This window comes from Onychomys torridus, chromosome 19 (assembly GCF_903995425.1).
Source record: "Onychomys torridus chromosome 19, mOncTor1.1, whole genome shotgun sequence".
Lineage (NCBI taxonomy): Eukaryota > Metazoa > Chordata > Mammalia > Rodentia > Cricetidae > Onychomys > Onychomys torridus.
This window is the reverse complement of record NC_050461.1, coordinates 27395245-27408926: the sequence shown is the minus strand read 5'-3', so window position 1 is coordinate 27408926 and position 13682 is coordinate 27395245. Positions and strand designations below refer to the sequence as shown.

Genomic DNA, 13682 nt, shown 5'->3' with positions numbered 1-13682 from the left:
CTTCCTAAATGACTCTAGCTTTTAACAAGTGACCCAAAAACTAACCAGCACAATAACTATACAAGATCAGTACATAATTGTTGGCCTATATAGCAAAGGAGTTGAACTTAAATCTTAGAAATTGTATTAACTGTGACTACACAGAAAATTGCAACTCTATTCGGTAAAATTGTACACCTTTGCGACCACAGTGTACCTTCATGTAGTAATTCAATTAATTTTTTTTTTTTAATTTGTTCCAATGCTGAGGCATGATATCAGGGTCCGGTGCATACTAGGCAGCTGGTCTAGCACTGAGCCACATCCCTAACCCCAGTATATTCTTATGAGTCCAAGTTTGTGCTTAGAAACAGTGTTATGTTTACAGGGGTAGACCAGGGAGTTGGAGAGCGTACATTTGTACGATAGCTCCACCACTTAAATAAACTGCTTAACTTAGGCGTGTGAGCATTAGCTTTCTTATCTATGGAATTTGTTTACTGTTTAGATCAAATGAGGCAGTCCAGGTGCATGAGTTTCCTAGTGCTATTTGTTATAAATTGCTACAAACACAGTGACTTAAAGATACACAAGTTCATCCTCTTCTCCCTCTGAAAAGGCTTTGGAGGCAAGGAAGAAATTCAGGACACAACTCGGGGTACATCAGAAGAGAAGGAGGAGGCCCCACCCTGGAGTAAAGCTGGAGCCTTTCACCAGCAGAGAAGCATGAATTCCAACTATCACCAACTGCTTACGGCTTTTCCCCCTTTCCATGCATAAACCTGCAATTTTCTAGGAATCTCACCAGAAACTCAGTTTACAAGGGAAGGATACGTACGTACGTAGTTCCTTGCGCAATGAATCGGCTCCTGATTTTCCCTTATCAGATTAGAATTCCATCCAAGGAATTACTTACCTCATTCATCATGAAAGGAGGGAGGGAGGGGGAAAAGGTTTCTTAGCAACCTTTTAGAAGCAGATTCAGAGCTGCCAAAATGGTATATATTGCCAATGTTGAAACAGTTAATACTTACTCTCCTTTGATGAGACTGTATCTACACTCGGGTACATTTATCTTCCCTTACCCTCCTTTGGGAAATAAATATAAACCCACCTTGGGTATGCCACTCTTCTGAGCATTTCTTGCCTAACTCTTTATCCTTAATGGAATCCCTAACTCTACTTCACAGACTGGCTGCTTTAAATTCTTTTCAGTGTCAAAGCCATGAGCCATGGTTTGGCCTGAGTGGAGGTCCCTAAAAGGTGAGGGGAACTCCTTGGGGGGGGGTTGGGGGGTGGAGAGGTGGGGTGCGGGGGTGGGGGGGTCACAGCAGGACACTATGTCTCTGTCCCTTCTCTGCTGCCAGAGAGGCTGCAGTGCAGTTTATCAGAGAGGTAACAATAGGGCTGTATTTGACTTGTAGACTCAAAAGGAGAATCACTTCTCTTTGCTTTTTCAGCGTCTAGAAGCTGCTTCTTGAATTCTTTGTCTTTAGTTCTGTCTTCATTTTCTTCTTTTCTTTTTTCTTTTTTAAACCTGCATTTGTTTCTTTTGTTACACATTTTGTGTGTGTGACTGTGCGTACCTGTGGAGGTCAGAGGACAGTTTATGGAGTCTCTTCTCTTCCTCCATTATTTGAGTCCTGGGGACTGAGCTCAGGGCTTCAGGCTTGGCAACAAGTGTTTTTACCCACTGAGCCATCATCTTGCAAGCCCTTCTTCTCTGTTTTCCAAGACAAACGTGTAGTGTTTTAGTTTTTCTTCTTAATCGTGCTGTAACACTCGGGTAATGGCTTTCTTTTTTTTCTTTTTTCAGATAACATAACTAGCTTTCAGTACAGCATCACAAAGTACAAATCCAAGACAAATCCAAGGAAGGTCATGTCTTTATTACATTACAAAACTTTGGCATGTCAATACAGTACTCTAAGACAATAAAATAATATTTTTGTTGTTAGAGTCATATAATACCTTCGTGCTAATCTTCACTCTAAAAATAATCATGTAAGTAGTAAATCCAAACACTGAAGTTTCCAGCAGAGGAAGTTATTTTATACAAATTAATGTCATTTGAAATTACACAGTTTCTCCTTTTACAGTGGGAGTTTCTAGTTCACAGCAGCAAGTCCACCTTCTGCGTGAGGGTGCTGGGCTCTGTTCTGGGCTGGTCCATAGCCAGGCAGAGTTCCTGTCTGAAATGCTTTCAGATACTACCATAAGTAGGCATCAATTTCTTTTAGGTACTTAAAATAATAATAATAATAATAATAATAATAATAATAATAATAATAATGTAATACTCTTTTAACTTCATATAAATTCCAGTAACCTCCAACATAGTCATGTAAGCCATAGTCACCTCAGATGGTTCCTTTGGTTTAAAAGTCTTAGATCCTTTTGTTGTATTCAAAAGTCATACATCAGGGGCTGGAGAGATGGCTTAGAGGTTAAGAACACTGGCTGTTCTTCCAGAGGACCTGAGTTCAATTCCCAGCACCCACATGGTGACTCACAACCACCTGTAATGAGATCTGGTGCCCTCTCGTGGCCTGCAGGGACACATGTGGACAGAACATCAGGTTTCATCGACTCTCACAGTCACCCTCTCCAACAGCACCACTGTCGTGAGTTGTCCTAATGCTTTCTCTTGTTGACAGAAAATTCCTCAGCCTCAGTGTTCAGCTAATGACCCACCCATTCCATTGCTTCAAAGCCTTTCCTGTCGTTTGAAGACATAGTGTGGACCACGTGTCCTTCAAGGTAGCTGAGGAGGCTGCCCACTTTCGCAATGATGACAGCTTCCTGGTTCAGAATAGGCTTTTCCGGGTCCTGGGGGTGTGGCTTGTATGACTCTCTCCTCTACTGAAACCACGTTTGTCAAAGAAGCGCTAATCGATGTGGACTCCATCTTCTTCTTTATGGGATCATCTATAGAATGTTCTGGTACAATATGTGTTGGTTCCTGCGTAACCAGTATGAGACTTCACAATGGCAGGCAGTCCCTACTCTGCACTGGGAGGTTGTGCCTGTGCAGTTTTATAACTGTCTGCTCAGCAACACCCCAACATCCGTCACACTCAGGGTCATAACTCTTGTTGTTTACCCTGCCTTGCGAATCTGGTCAGCTTCGTGGACTTCCTGAAGCCATTTTGAGTTATTTACCTTCCTACTTAAGAAGCCTCCTTAAATCTTCCTCAACGTTACACAAAGTAGTTCAGTAGCCACTGGTCGTCGTGGAGAAACAGAAATAATTATGCTAGAGTTCAGCCATCTCTCGCTTTGACCCCCCTCACTCTCTGTTGGGATTAGTGGACCATGAGTTTTAATAGTTGAGTTTCCGAGTTGATGATTTCATTATGGTGCCAAAGAAACAGCATATGATTTTTGATAATCTATTGTGCTCCCATGGGTATTTTTCATTTTTCTTTTAAGACAGGGTTTCTCTACATAGCTCTGACTGCCCTAGAACTTACCATGTAGACCAGGCTGGCCTCAAACTCACAGAGCTCCAACTGCCTCTGTGTTAAACACCCAGGCTGTGGGTATTTCTTAGGACTCTTTCTTAGGTTTTTATATATATATATTATTTATGCGATGCTCTAAATGCATGTTATATAATGGTATTAAGAAACATACTATATATTTTCATATATTTTATGCCTCTTCCAACACAACTTCTCAAATACTTTCAAAATTCCTCAATAAAAGAATTCATCCCCAAGATGGACACACAATGAGAAAGACACAGAACTCTGGTCATTCATCAAAAAGTAGCTTATCAGGAAGCCTGTCCAAAAATTCATGTTCCAGAAAGACAATTTACCCAAGGCATATATACTATGTGATTAAAGGATATGATATGGTGATATGATATGATATGGTGATATGATATGGTGATATGATATGATATGATATGATGATATGATATGATATGGTGATATGATATGATATGGTGATATGATATGATATGATGATATGATATGATATGGTGATATGATATGATATGATATGATATGATATATTCCTGCTTGCCCTGTCACCTACTCCAAGGGCTTGGTAAAAATTTGTCACCCTTTCAGATTTTTTTCCCACCACCCACATGTCACAGTGACTTAGTGCTTTACTTTTTATTCCTTCACAGTTTGAGGATGCATGTACTCACATGTTTCTGTGGAATATTCGTGTGTGTGTGTGTGTGTGTGTGTGTGTGTGTGTGTGTGTTTGAGCTAGAGCACCACAAATACTATTTATCTGTTACTCATTTATCTTCCTCTTCCCTCAAGCAGCTTGTTGTCTCCTATCTAGTTATTTATTTATTTATTTATTTGTCTGTTAATCTCAAATGTAAACCACTAATTCTCCCGTATTCCCCATAGGGTAACGAGCACTGTGCTGCGCCCTTAATAAATGCTTGCAAATGACAAAATGAATTCTTTGCCTTGGCTAAAGAGGACTTGTGCATGGAAATGAGCCCCTGTGTTTGTGTGTAGGCTCCAATGGCTCATTTTCCTGTCAGACTCCCCCGTTATGAAGGCGGTGGCAGCATCAGCCGTGTGAAGGGAGGATCTTTGTGGAGAACATTTGGAGGATTAGAAAATCCTCCGGAGCTCTGCGAGCATCACAGTTTGTGTTTAGACTTCTATTTCATTCTGTCTCAAGACCAGAATAGGCAGAGAAGAAAGACGTCAAGATCCACAGGGTTCCGTATGTGAAGTCAACCCCTAGCCCCCTTCAGAAGAAAGTGGGAGGCGAGAGAAGAATCATTAGAGAATTTCTCAGCTCTGTTAATTCCCATCAGCCTGCAACTTTGCATAGAGGCTCCTAAACCCACAAAATATATAACTGAATGCACGATGTATTTAATTAGTTTGAATCCTCTTCTTTCTAGTTTTTCTGAAATAATGAAACGTCTCAGGATAACACATGTATTGAAACCAATGGAATTCAAACAGCATTCAAGTAGATGCTAATAGTTGGGGTGTTTTAAGCCTCTTTTGAAAGATTTCTTTTTACGTGTGTGTGTGTGTGTGTGTGTGTGTGTGTGTGTGTGTGTGTGTGTGGTTGTGTGTATGTGTCTGTCTGTGTATAGGTATGTGAATGGTAGTGTGGGTGCTTGCAGAGGCCAGAGAGGGAGCTGTAGCTGGGGATACAGGCAGCTGGGAGACTTGGGTCATCTCAACCATATCTCTTTTGCCTCTAGGCCTATTTCTCCCTCCACTTAATCTAGAAAAACAAAAATACATTTTCAGTGGCAGGGCATGGAAAATACTCCATAGTATAAATGTAGGGAACAAGGCATGCTTTTTAATATTCAGAAAAGATAATTCATCACACATACACTAGGTTATTGTAAATCCATCCCCCACGCCCTAGTTTAATCTTCCATAACATCACTGGACTGTTTTCTGAAAAGGAGAGGCTGTCTCCAGTGAGACTATGCCAGCCCTGGAACTACTGTCCCCATCCCATTCCTCCACCTCAATCCAATTCACACTTTCATGATTGGCTTCCTTTTTGACCCAGGCTTGTTAATTATATCCAGCTGTAGGCAAATTGCTCTTCCAATTTGGCAACTCTGAGCTCTCAAGCTGCTTGCGGTTTTTTTGTTTTTTTTTTTTCCTCCCTTGATAAAACCTTTGGAGCATGCATTTTCTTGACTAGTGTTTCTGAAATAATCCCCAGTTATGGATATTTTAAAGAGTTCAAGGGGCTCACAAAATAAGTCTGGGTTTGAATGCAGTGTGCTTCTGTAACTTGATCCAGAACTACCAAGAACGCAGATGAGAGTTTCCCCGGGGATGTAAGCAATTTGCCATCCTTAGTGCTTTGTGTCCTAGACACTCTGGTGTTGGGATTGAAGTTGTAACAGGCCTGGCCATGGTGTTACTGGAGGGAAAAGGGCCTTTCCTGTCCAGTCCAAGGCAGCCACGCCAGTGCGGTCAACAGCTCTCTTGGGGATAGCAAACACTTTATTTTTCCCTCATGAAATTCCTGCTTCATCCAACACTTTCTATTTCAGACATTCCCCATCTCCTTGTTCCCCTGGGTCTCTGCTGACAACACATAAAGTATCTTTCTTTTACATTTTCTTTTTTGTTTTTCTCCAGACAAGGTTTCTCTGTGTAACCTTGGCTGTCCTGGAGCTCACTCTGTGGAGTAGGCTGGCTTCAAACTCAAAAGATCCACCCCTGGTGCTGGGTGGGGTTAAAGGTTCATCAACAAAACATAGACTCTTGCAACAACTTTACTGTGAGGAAAATTTACAGCGAGCTCATTTTCTTTTTCTCTTTCCAAAGGGGTGGGGGCGATACAAGCCCCTTTTCACCTACCAGCTCAAGACGCTCCACTGGATAAATTGGCACTGGGGATCAGATTTTAGGACAGAGGAACAGGGGTGAAAAATGAGATGCAGAGTCAAAAGAAGGTACTCACAGTCCCAGCCCCGTGTTTACTCACTATAGAACCTTGGCAAGTATTTTAATTCTGCATTGAGGCTGTTTTTAACTAGGTAGTTGCAATCTGCCTTGCCTACCTCACGTGCTTAGACTGAGACAATGAGTGTGCATGGAACATGTTTTGTGAATGAAAAGCAGAACTAAATAGTTCCTATAACTAGCTGAAATTTTACCTGATGGATTATAAGTACCTGCTGTGTGTACACTCATTATCTGTTCACTAAAGGAATAAAACATTTTGTCTGCTGGGTACAGATTTGCTGAGTGAACAAGAAGAAGAAAATAATGTTCAGTAAGCAGCTATTATAACCTAATCCTGTATATTTACTTATACCTATGTAAACCAACAACACTACAAAAATATGTATTTCGTTTGTTTTTCTGAGAAAATTCAGTCCATTGACCAGGTGTAGAGACTCATGGCTATTGTCCCAGCACTTAGGTGGCAGAAGCAGGAGGATTGTGGTGAGTTCACATACCCTGGGTTGCAGCGACATTATATATTCAAGGCAATGCTTTCCAAATTCTGTTCCCTGTAACCCTGGCTGTGTCAGCTATTGTTGGGTGCCTGTGAGACATCACTGGACAGAGCAACACCAAAGAAGATTGATTTAATTTTGCTCTTGGTTTCAAGAGTTCCCATCATAGTGGGAAAATGTGTAGTTCAAGGCACCCAGAGTATGTGGTGGAGTTTCTTCATGCAATAATTTACAGAAACCAGAGAAAGTAGGCAGGAGCCAAGGGTGTGCATAATTTATGAAGGCCAAACCCCAGTGACTTACATCTGCCAGCCACCCACCTCCTAAAGGCTCTATGGCCTCCAAAATAGCATCTCACAATCTGGGAAAGCCATTCAGATTATGCTATGGTAGAGGGAGTTTCAGATTCAAACCACAGCAATGGTCTTGAGAGATATCCTGGACTAGATCTGGAATGACACCCCCCCCCCCATCGTCTTATATATAAAATGCTCGGTTATCCAGTCTGTGGTACCCCTGGGAGGTGGTTGAACATTTCAGATGTAGGAAGGCTTCATGGGAGGAAATCAGGTCCTTGAAGGGGATGGTTGGTGTCTTGGCTGCTTTTTACCCATGGCTTCCTGGCTACAAGGAAGTGAACACCATTCTTTTCCATATACTTCCTCACTACTCTACTGCCTCTCCACAGGCCCAAATGACTGCAGACTAAAGCCTTGAGCCAAAATAAACCTTAAAAAAAATTTTTTTTTAAAGTTGGTTACTTGCAGGGTGTGGTGGCACATACATCGAATCCCACACTCAGGAGACAGAGGCAGCATGATCTCTGAGTTTGAGAGTTCCAGGATAGCCAGGGATACATGGGGAAACGCTGTCTCAGGGGAAAAAACAAAACAAAACAAAAAGCCAATTACTTAAGCTGTTTGTCACAAAGATGGTTAACACCTTACTCTGTTGAGTTCCAGGGTCTTAAACTTTGAGAAGTCTCTGTTCTCTCCCTTGTTAACAGGGTGCTGTACAGCACCCTATTCCAAATTGGCAATCATGCAAAAGGTCATATGGTGAAGAAACCTGTTTAGTTTTGCTCAATCGTGAGTTTTACAAACATGCCCATCTCCAGTGCTTATTTTTCAGTTATACTTATTTAAATTTGAAAGAATTGGGTTTCTATTGGAACCATTTTGCCAAATGCAGGTCTTGTAGGATAAAGTTGTTTTTTCCTTGGCCCTGGTCCTGGAGTCAAATCAGGGTCAGGGTGTTTTATCCTTGGCCACTTTTACCCAACAGGTCTCAGTTCATGATTGGAACTGATAGGTGGTAATTCCATAAGAATAAAAGATATTTTATAGTTCAAATAGTAGCCCATACCTGGAATTCTAGTAGAAAGATTGCTACAGGTGAGTTCCAGGTCAGAAACAATCAAATATATACTATAACCAATCATGTGCCAAAGACTGCCTCAGAAAAAAAGTACAGCTATAAAAATTAACTAAGCTAAATTAACTGGTAATTGAATTAATAGTATCCCCCCTCCCCCATGGTTACTGTGGTTGAAACTTGGACCTTCAACATGCCAGAAGACGGTTCTACCACTGAGCTACTTCTCAAGTTTATGTTTTATTGTTTTTGCTGTTGACTGTTTTAGTCTTTGGGTTTTTTTCTAATGATTTATTTAATTTTACTTTATGTGTGTTGGTGTTTTGCCTGCATGTATGTCTAAGTGAGGGTGTCAAATCACTTGGCACTGTATTCCAGTTGAGACCTGCCATATAGGTGCTAGGAATTGAACCCGGGTCCTCTGGAAGAGCAGCCAGTACTCTTAGTTGCTGAACCATCTCTCCAGCTCTCAGTCTTTGTTTTTGTTTTTGTTTTTTTTTTTTCCCTGTAGACTTCTGTCATGTCATTGCTTTATTGTAATACATTACATAGAACATAAACTTTACTGTATTCCCACGTTGAGTGTGTCATTTAGTGCCACTAAATACATCCACAATGATACCTTGCAGGCTTCACCAGTAGCCCTCCCCAGGTTTTGCCTTTTTTTTTTTTCCTGAAGAAATGAAATAAATATAAAATAAGATAAAAAGATTTTTATTTGTAGTCATGTGTACCTGTGTGTGTGCGCGCGCGCGTGAGTGTGTGTGTGTGTGCGCGCACGCTTGAGTGTGTGTGTGTGTGCGCGCGCGCGCTTGAGTGTGAGGGTACATGGATGTCTCTATGTGGCACTGTGAATGCAGGTGCCCCTGGAGTTCAGAAGAGGGTGTCAGGCACCCTGGAACTGGAGTGAGAGGTGGCTGTGAGCCCTCTGACATGGTAAGTGGGAGCTAAACTCTGGGTCTCTAGAAGAGCAGTATGGGTTCTTCATTGAATTATCTTTATAACCGCCCACCCCCCTCCAGTCTTTTTCTCTCTACTGAAATTCTATATTTTCTTATGTTTACCTTTCTCAATGTTCAATCATAAACACTCTTCTCTGTGCAATTTCCTTTTCCATAAAATTCAGTTTGGCTTATTATGAGAGACAGCCTATTAAGTAATATGCTCATGGCTTGGCCTGTAAGTGGACATTTAATTATTTTTATTTTCTTTTATTTAAACACTTCAGTGCCTAAAATATTTTTCATATTTTGTGTTAGTCTTAGGGCAGCAAGTAGATAAAAGAATATGAACATTTTGGTGATTTCTTTTCATTTTTTTTTTTAATGCCTAAGCAGTAGAGTAGAGAGTTCCTTGCTACTAAAGTGACGAGAGCCCTAAGGGTAAAAGGACCAATTTGCTTGCTCAAAATGTTGCTGTCTTTCTTCTGGTTTTATTGAGAAGTCATCTCTGCTGATTCCTTGTAAAGATTTCCTTCTTTTTCTTCCTTTTCCTCTCCCCCAATTTTTTGGGGATAGTGGTGGTAAATTGCTTCACCCCTAGTCTGGTTTCCTTGAATGTATACCATGAGGCTGTTGCTTGAGCTCACTGAGACCTGGTACAGTCTTGATTCCTCGATGTGGTACTGCCTGTCTAAGATGCCTGGCCCATCTTGAGCACTCCCCAAACATTATCTGTACTGTTACTACTCCATCATAGAGAAAACGGAACGAATTCTTTATCCCTTGTCCCAGGGAATGGCTACGATAAGAAGTGTGGTACTATCCACTGTCTAGATCTCTAAAGGGCTTTGTTTGCAAACAGACTGTCAAGTCGTGGGCATCTTTCATCTTTCCTGAAAGAATAAAACAGATGAATTCATACACAGACAGAAGAGTTTCCTGTGCTTTTGCTGTGGCAAATTACTGCTAATTATTTACAAAGTTCTGCTAAGTCTCCAGAAAGGAAAAAAAAAAAAAAAAAGGTTTTGGTTACCTGTCATCTAGAGAAGCTCCTTAGTATAAGGAATAGGGACCCAAGGTACACTGTGCTTCAAGTTATAGGTTAATGAGCTAAGATACATCTACATTGTACCCTGAGGGTGGATGACTGAACTGTTTTGAACTGAATTGACAAGTGTTGTGCTGGTTACAGGTACTAATGAGCAATCAAGATTGGAGTTAATGGAGTTTCTATCCTCAGCAAATAAAAAAGAAACCTACTTTCTCCTTCTTGTTCTGTATGTATAAAATATGTACATATATGTATGTATCTAGATCTGTGTATTTATAGATGGCATAGTTACTTGCATTTATATTTCCTGTTCAAAGCCTAGTCATACTGGCATATATTTATTACAGAAATATGTGGCTTGGCAAATGGTGAGAATGTTATATTAAACTGAATCTCACTTCATTTTGATTTTAAAAGGCTAAAGATGTCTGAGTGACTGACAGGCGTCAATCAAGACTATTATTAGAAGTTGTGTATATGGCATCAACATTCGAAGTAAAAGTTATGCTTATTCAGTTGTGATCACACTTACTTATGTCGCATTCTGCAGACATAAATAAAGTAAGCAACTATACAGCGTTGCTACAGCAGCAACTCGGCATGGCATTTGGTGAAATCACGCCAAGCTCCTAAGGTAGCAAACTGACCGACTTTAATGCTGTGAATCACAGCATCAGGTTCCATTAAAGCAATCATGCTGTGACCGTTGTCGGGATAACGTCCTTTTATTAAATACTTATTTCTTAAATAGCTACAAGACAATAAAAATCAAAACACAACCCCAACCCCGTTTTACTCCACCAGGCTATGGGAAGGCAGAGGGGCCAGGCGCTTCTCCAGCAACAAGCTAAGTCAGTGACGCGGTAAGTAAATTCAGATATTCCGTAAATGACAAACCAGAAATGAGGCACGCCAGCTGTTCACACTGGAAACTTACCCAACATTTTATTTTGGTCCAAGTTTTATTTATTACGAGAACAAACGAGAGTAAGTTTTCAGTGGGGGTAGGGAGTCTTATTTCTTACACCAGCAATAAGGAATAGTGAAATTTCAGCGCAGCTCGGCGTTTTAAAGGTTGCATCTACGCTCCCCTTTCTTCCTACCACCAACCGCTCCGGTGGGACCGCCACCTTGGGGACAGAACCCCAGGACCGGGACGCCTCTTCCCGGGGGCCTCCTCCGTGGTCCGCCCACTGTCCTCCCACACTCCTGCCTCTCAAGAGTCGCAGCTAGGTGATCCGGCCGTGAGCTGCGCCACGTCCCTCTCTCCCGCTCGCAGCCCGGGAGCCGCGCGGCCACCGAGCCCAGGTGGCGAACAAAGGCGGCGCGGGGCGCGTGGCCGGGCTAGCGCGCGTCTCCCCGGCAGGCGGCGGCGGCGCGCACCGGAGCCCGCATTCCACCGAAGCGGCCGGAGCCCGCGGGGCGACGTCACCCCAGGCTCCGCCCCCGTCCCTCCCCGAGCAAAGTAACTCCGGACTACCCTGAGCTGCCTCTGCCGAGCATGGAGAGCAGCGGCCGCGGCTGGCGGGCGGCGCGGGAGACGCTTTCGCCCGCGAGGTAGTTTGCCGACGTTGCGCAAGGACGAAAGTGCTGGCGGGTGGCCGCGGCGTCCCCGCGAGCCCCCCACGAGGCCGGCCGGGCGGCTGGCTGGTGGATTTCGCCGCGATCCCCCCGGAGGCTCTTTGCAAAGCTGCTTGAAACTTCTCCCAAACTCGCCATGGATGTGGCGGCGGCGGCGCTGCCTGCTTTTGTGGCGCTCTGGCTCCTGTCCCCGTGGCCTCTCCTGGGGTCGGTCCAAGGCCAGTTTTCCGCAGGTGAGTGGTCAGGGCTTGGGGGCATCTGGGTCTGTGGCTGTCCTCCGCCTTAGACTCCGAGGAAGGAGGGACTGGCTGATCCGGGGCCGGGGTCGGGGATCCAGGAGGCGTTTGCTCGAGGTGGGGGGGTGCAGGTTGAGGCCAAGTAGGTCCTAGGAGTTTGTGTGAGGCGGGACGCGGGGCCAGGAGCTGGGCGCCACCGGGCGCAGGTAACTTTTAGGTTCGCGACCCATTGTTTCCGAGGCTGGCTCGGCGCGCAGACAGCCTCGGGTAAGCTGGCTGGAGCCTGGGGCGACCTTGCTTTTTTTGGGTGAACCGTCGAGAGCCTGGGCGTCCGGCGCAGTTCCCACAACCTTAGTTAGGGAAGAGAGAAAGAAAAAAGTACTTAGGGCTCCCGGGACCACGATTCTTTGGCTCGCCGAGCGGGCTGGTGGCTCTCTATCGCCAGACTCTTCAAAAATTACCCGGGAAGCCTTTGTCAGAATTGTGGGGACGCATAGGGACTGACCTCGGCGCGCTCTGCCAGGTGCTTTTTGTCCCGGGAATAACCCTCCTCTGACTATTGTCCAACTACTTCCCTGTGCTTCCTGGAGGCTCCTTCCTCCTCCGCTGAGGGTTGAGAGTTGCTCCTGTGTTGATTACAGGGCGCAGCATGGAGCATGTTGCATGTGTATGTTGGCGGAGCCCCGTACGACGTTTGGAAATGTGGCTCTTAGGATAGAATCAGAGCTGTCCTGGGCAGCGAGCTCTGGGCGCCCATTCCCGGAAGGCTTACCCTGCTTATGTAGCGAAGCCACCACCAAGCTGGCTCCACACACGTCTCCCGGAGTCCGCCTGGCTGACCCGCGCTGGGAACGTTCTCAGCCCGCCAGGACAACCCCGGGAGAGAGACGTGATGCAGTGTTCCTTGGTATCCCTTTTGAGTTCTAAGTAAAGCCCCCCCACAGAAGACCCTGGACCCACAGTCTCTCGGACTGGCGGTCTCTGTTCCCATCCAGTTTTGATATCCTTCCTGTAGATCGGTTGTTTTTGTGTAGCCTCTGCCGGCTCTGAAGTTTCACCAGGTGGACGCTGGGGAGCGGGCTCTCGGGTTGAGCTTCTGCCTCCCGCAGGGCTTGATAACTTTTCCGGCCAGCCCACCCAGCCCAGCGCATTTGGCGGGCGCATCTGCTGCCTGGGTTCCCAGTGCAGATGGAAACGCAGAGTGGTCCGAGGGTGACAGGAAACGCGACAGCCGCGCTCCTGGCTGAACCGGCAGGATGCGTGGACCGAACTTACTTTGTACTTGACAGTTTCATTGTTGAGACTGCCTGATTTCCTGGAAATAAACTCACCGTGTTGTTTTCCGGAGCAAATCCTTCGTTAGCTTTTCTTCTCCCCTCCCCCTTTAGAACTGTATACAGGGAGTTAGACCTCAGATTCTGGTGTCTGAAAGTATCTTCCTCTTAGGCAGAGACCGTGAAATGGTAGCAGGCAAAGGAAAGACCATGTATCTGGGTGATGTGCAGAGGGCACTAGCTCTGTGCAATGAGCTCCGAAGACTTAATTTAATTCTCTCCGGGTTCAGCATTACCGCCTGCGTCTCTGCC

At 44.5% G+C, this 13682-nt stretch overlaps 1 protein-coding gene across 13 annotated transcripts in view; it reads left to right on the top strand.

The window, feature by feature from the left end:
• Positions 1-11486: 11486 nt before the first annotated feature.
• Positions 11487-13682, top strand: part of Ptprk (protein tyrosine phosphatase receptor type K) — a 537197-nt gene continuing 535001 nt past the window's right edge. For 4 of the 13 annotated variants that reach the window (XM_036168740.1, XM_036168743.1, XM_036168741.1 and 1 more), the window contains exon 1: positions 11510-12093. In XM_036168740.1, coding sequence (XP_036024633.1) covers positions 11997-12093 — 97 coding nt within the window. In that variant the 5' untranslated portion in view covers positions 11510-11996. Of the gene's footprint in view, positions 12094-13682 lie in introns of all 13 variants that reach the window. The other 9 variants (XM_036168745.1, XM_036168748.1, XM_036168746.1 and 6 more) reach the window with 4 other exon arrangements.